The following is a 4902-nucleotide window of genomic DNA, read 5'->3' as shown; positions in this document are numbered from 1 at the left end:
GTGAATTTTAGTTTTCCTCTCAGTCTTTGTTGAAGCAATTAGTGGAAAGGTTCATAATTTTAAAATTAATACTAATTTCTTAGCACTAGTAATTTCTTCGTTAGTTTTTGGCGTCCAGCTTTGCCGTCATTTTCCAACCAAGGACGAATAACAATAAATAATCGATTTATTAGCGGGATTGTTGATTATTACCATATGGATGGTAATCACCATGATCCAAGAAAAAATTCTACAAAGTGTTTTTATTATTATAATGAAACTTTTTTTTCCTTGTCTAGAAATTCTCGTGCTTCTTTTTTTTTCTTCAATGGGTAAATTGTTAATCCAAGATTTGTTATGTCGATAATTTTCTTTTGTAGCAATCTAAAGATGAAGACGACAGCATTATTACTTTTTTGTTTTTTGGTGACCATATCCAGTGGATCGTCTATTACTTTGGACCCGTTGGAATTACTAACTACATCATTTTTTTCTGATTGTAAGTAGCCCTAAATTTTTTAAAGTCGTCTCATTTAAATATATTATTTTTCATTGAAACGATGGAAGTTCTGCTCCGCTCGGCTCCGTTGTAACCACTATTTCTGTTGCAAACATAGTTTGAAAGCAAGAAGGATAAGTTACTGGTAATATATACTCACGAATCTGAAAATTTAAAATTTTGTAGGTAGTGAAAAAGAGTTAAATATTTTTGTTATGAAATCATTGGCTCGCACCGCCTATGAGCCAATTTTTTTACTTGCCACAGTTGAACAGAACAAACCACATTGATTGGTGCTTTCAATTTTTAAAATTGACCAATAGACTGCTTGTACTCGGATAAAGTCAATACCGCGAATGAACTATCTCTAGCACATAAGCAAGCAGGAGCGTGTAACGTTCTCTCGAACATTTTTACAAAAGGTTCTTCCGTGATATTGGAGTAACTTCAATTCGAAGTTGCTTATGCAGGCTCAGGCGATCTCTCAATCTTTGCGGTTGAAGCATATAATTTAATAAACTAATAAAAATTATTTCTGAAGGTTTTTGACAAAATTAAGTTTAAAGATTGTTAGCTTTACAAATGCTGGGCAGATCTTACTCATATAGAAAAAAATCTAAATTAGGTACCTCCATGATTAAATCCCAGTAAGTACAGATAATTCATACTAAAGATATCCTTTCTTATATAGTGGTGATCTAGATAGGAACAATATAACGAGTATTTTCCTTTTCAAAGCTTGATGTTTGGACACAAAAATCTTCATTATACAAATGAAATATAAAATACAAAGGGTGTACCTTATAGGTACATACTATTACTAATAGTTAACCCAATAAACAACAAGAAAAATGCACATATTTATGTGGACATTATACAGTGTTTATATTCCAAAATCGTGAGTAAATACTTGAGTACTGACGCAAGTTGAAAATAATATTATTTTGAACGTCGCCATGCATCCAGTATCTTCGGGTATTTGCGGGGTATGGGACTGCTGGCGGGTGTTCCAAACTAGTACGAAGAAGTTTCCTGAAACGATGTGCAATACATTCAAACGTGTCCTCTTTAAAAACAAACGCCTGTGCACAACGCTTTGAAGTCTTTTATGCGTTTAAATTCCTCATACAAAAAAATATGAGCAAATGCCATTAGTAAGCTGACTAAATCATAGTATCCACACCAAATAAGGTAATTTGTATGCAATGATTTCAAATAAAAGTAACCCATACACGAAACTTTTTTGCTAATTAGGGAGAGTTTAGGGAGATAGTTTGAATATTTTCATGTGTATTATAAATCAGGAGCGTTAGAGCCAATTCATTAAAAGGGCGATACTTAGGTTGTTCCCTATTGACAAAGAGCACTCTCTTCCCAACCCTCCACCTACTCCTCCGCTAGGGCTCAGCTTATTTATATAACGCACTGTAAAAGCATAGTGTATTTATAATAAAACTAGATGTACCCCGTCACGAAATGTTGTGGCTCCTTCAAGAACTTTTTTTGCATTAGCATTCTCGAACTTTCCGGAACCTTCTAAACGCACCGTCACACTTCGCAACTCAGCATTAGAGCATTGTAGAACGTTTATGAACTTTATGGAACCTTCCTGACTCACCAAAACAGTCGGCGGGCCCATTCTGAAATAATTTGAAGCATTTGCGGCCTTCCCATAACAAAGCACATTTTCGTTACCCACTACCACACACACTCCGCCACCCCCATCAAACTCTCTTACTTTCGATATGACACCAAGGGCTATCTAACACCATAACTGCCGGTGGGTGGTAGTGGCTGGTTGTGACGAAAATTAGGCGGCTAGGAAAACAAGGGTTTCTCTTTTTAATATATAAATATATATTATATACTAGATTAGATTTCAATTTGTGGATGTTAGTTTAATAGAGTATTATACTGCCCTCACGAATTCAAGATTGTAGCGAAACCTGGAATAAAAAGATATAATTAATTATAAATTAGGGATAAAAAGTGGAGTTTTCATAAGGTTATTGTTTTTTTTAAATTATGTACCACTTACTAATCAAAATATGACGATGTTTTTTCTAGGCACCACGATAAGGTCCTGGCTAGGAATGACATACACGGAGTTGAACAACAGTTCCGCAAAGCCCGATGTTTCAAAAGTCAATCTTTTCCTGTACACTCGAAATTCAACCGTAATTATAAAATTTGATGTATTATCTTAATTAATTATTAATGTCTTATCTTAAATCACGAATGTTTTTATTAAGCTGATACATTTATGTTTGACAATTTCCATTATATGGATAAGATAGAAACAGAAATAAAAATTATATCACTGATAAGTAAACTTTTCAACATCCCACCTAGAGTAAAAAATAAATTATGTCTGTTATGAATTTCAGACAAGTCGTTCGGTAGTTGGAGCTGCTGACGCGCTGTTGCAAGACCCTAATTTCGACAAGACCCTTCCTGTGACCATTTACTGCCATGGCTGGCTCCAACCCTCCGGAGAAAAGGGCATCATCACCGTTACCAATGCCCTCAAGGCAAAGGGAGGTCAAAATGTTCTTCATCTGGACTCATTTGCATTGATTGGAAATTTGTATCTGTACTCATCGTCTACTTTGCAGTTTATCGGTGATGCCTTGGGCACTGAATTGAATATCCTTGTACAAAGTACGTTCGCTTCTAATCACTTTTTTCTTATTTTAATCAATACGAAAATTTATTGTATGCACTGTAAAAATATTTTTTTTATAGATGGCGTGCTTCCTGAAAACATCCACGTTATCGGCTTTAGTATGGGCGCTCACATTGCTGGGTTCACTGGGAAGAGATTCAAAGTCTTGACTGGGGGCCTCCTCAGTCATATAACTGGGTTGGACCCCGCTGGCCCCTGTTTCTATGACAATGATGCTACGTTAAGGTTGAACAGCGGAGACGCATCCTTCGTAGACATCATCCACACTGACACGGGAGCATGGGGCACAGTCGCCCCTCACGGTAAGTGGAAGACTTCCAAAGGTTATCGTACCTTTTCTCGTTTCCTTGCCTCATTGCTTAGGATCGTGACTCCACTTTTGTCCTGATGTAATAATCAGGCTTCTCCACACTTCATGTACTGCCCTGCCTAGAAAGTCGCGGACACCAACGCTACGTTCTTGATGCCTGTTATACTTGCAAGTATTAAATGTAAAACCAATTCTGCCATCCACTTTGCCCGTTACCACAGACTTCTCTAGAATCTCTAAGTTTGACTTCTCAGTTTTCTGGGCAACGAGTTCAAATCATCTTTGGATAGTTGGCAGTCTATTTTGGATACCTAGTTCGTACAGAGTGGATAGATTAGTGCGCCTCTCTTTCCATGATATTCTGAGAACTCTTCTCCAGCATCAAATTTTGAGAATGCTTGACTAGTATAATGGAAGAATTATGGTTTTTGAAGTTTTCATTAAATTTTCTTTAGGTCACGTAGATTTCTATCCCAACGGCGGTGACAACCAGCCTCTCTGCCTCATCCCCATATGCAACCATGAGCGAGCCTGGAAGTTCTACAGCGAGAGCATCTTGAGTAACGAGGCCTTCCCAGCCCTGAAATGTGATTCCTGGTGGGCATACCTCACAAGCTCGTGTCAGTTAAACGCTAAAGCCTACATGGGATATGCCGTAGATAAATCCACACGGGGAGTTTATTACCTGAAGACCAACATTATTTCTCCCTACGGAAACACTGCGTAAAGTTCTTCACATAATAAAAATCATGTGACTGATGATGAATTCATTGATTATTTTTATTATAGTATCGTTATTATGCATTTGTAGGTATATTATTCTAAGCTCGTTGGTAAACCAAAAATAAATATTTAATAAACCAAAAAGATAATTTAATTTGTCCCCTTGATCCCCAAATAATTTACTATAAAATCAATTATATTATTACATTATCATTTGAAAAATATATTTTAACAACTGCATTACTTTTGAAATATTATTGTGCTTACCCATTATTACATTCGCATGTATTCACACAAAATAATTGTATGAGATACCTTGAGTGAAGTATAAGCAGCGTCGTGGAACTAAGGATGTATTATAAAGTAAGTACTAAGGAAATCTCGGATCTCATTATTTCTCTCAAACCAAATTGCGCGGTGGGACCAGATAACCTTTCTAATTATATACTGATTAATCTACCTATTCAACATATTTTCAACGAAAGTTTTAGCCTCGGCATTGTCCCCGATCACCTAAAAATAGGTTGTATTACTCCAATACATAAATCGGGAGACAAAACTATGATTTTAAATTACAGACCTATCACTTTGCTAAATTCACTATCCAAACTACTAGAAAAAACTATGAAAAAAAGATTGCTCGCATACCTTGATAAACACAAACTGATCTCAAACAGCCAATTCGGGTTTCGAGCGAAAATGGGA

General features: G+C 36.3%; 1 protein-coding gene across 1 annotated transcript; it reads left to right on the top strand.

Annotated features, from left to right (window-relative positions):
• Positions 1 to 4352, top strand: LOC149426553 (pancreatic triacylglycerol lipase-like). Its single transcript, XM_089637433.1, has 6 exons — positions 1 to 49; positions 360 to 478; positions 2546 to 2655; positions 2866 to 3139; positions 3224 to 3466; positions 3930 to 4352. Exons 2-6 carry the CDS (start codon positions 370 to 372, stop codon positions 4199 to 4201), a joined length of 1008 nt encoding a protein of 335 aa, XP_089493559.1. The 5' UTR covers positions 1 to 49; positions 360 to 369; the 3' UTR covers positions 4202 to 4352.
• Positions 4353 to 4902: the final 550 nt, after the last annotated feature.

This window comes from Hesperophylax consimilis, chromosome 1 (genome assembly GCF_061612785.1).
Source record: "Hesperophylax consimilis isolate HC1 chromosome 1, BYU_Hcon_1.0, whole genome shotgun sequence".
In the NCBI taxonomy this organism is placed as follows: Eukaryota; Metazoa; Arthropoda; class Insecta; order Trichoptera; family Limnephilidae; genus Hesperophylax; species Hesperophylax consimilis.
The sequence above is the reverse complement of the archived record's forward strand: the minus strand, read 5'-3'. Positions and strand labels throughout refer to the sequence as shown.

What these genes read in the sequence shown, in the direction of transcription:
- LOC149426553 (XM_089637433.1), top strand. Translation starts at nt 370, where the DNA reads ATGAAGACGACAGCATTATTACTTTTTTGTTTTTTGGTGACCATATCC. An exon ending in ATTGAATATCCTTGTACAAA is followed by an intron (nt 3,140 to 3,223) that starts GTACGTTCGCTT and finishes TTTTTTTTATAG; the next exon opens with ATGGCGTGCTTCCTGAAAAC. An exon ending in GGGCACAGTCGCCCCTCACG is followed by an intron (nt 3,467 to 3,929) that starts GTAAGTGGAAGA and finishes AATTTTCTTTAG; the next exon opens with GTCACGTAGATTTCTATCCC.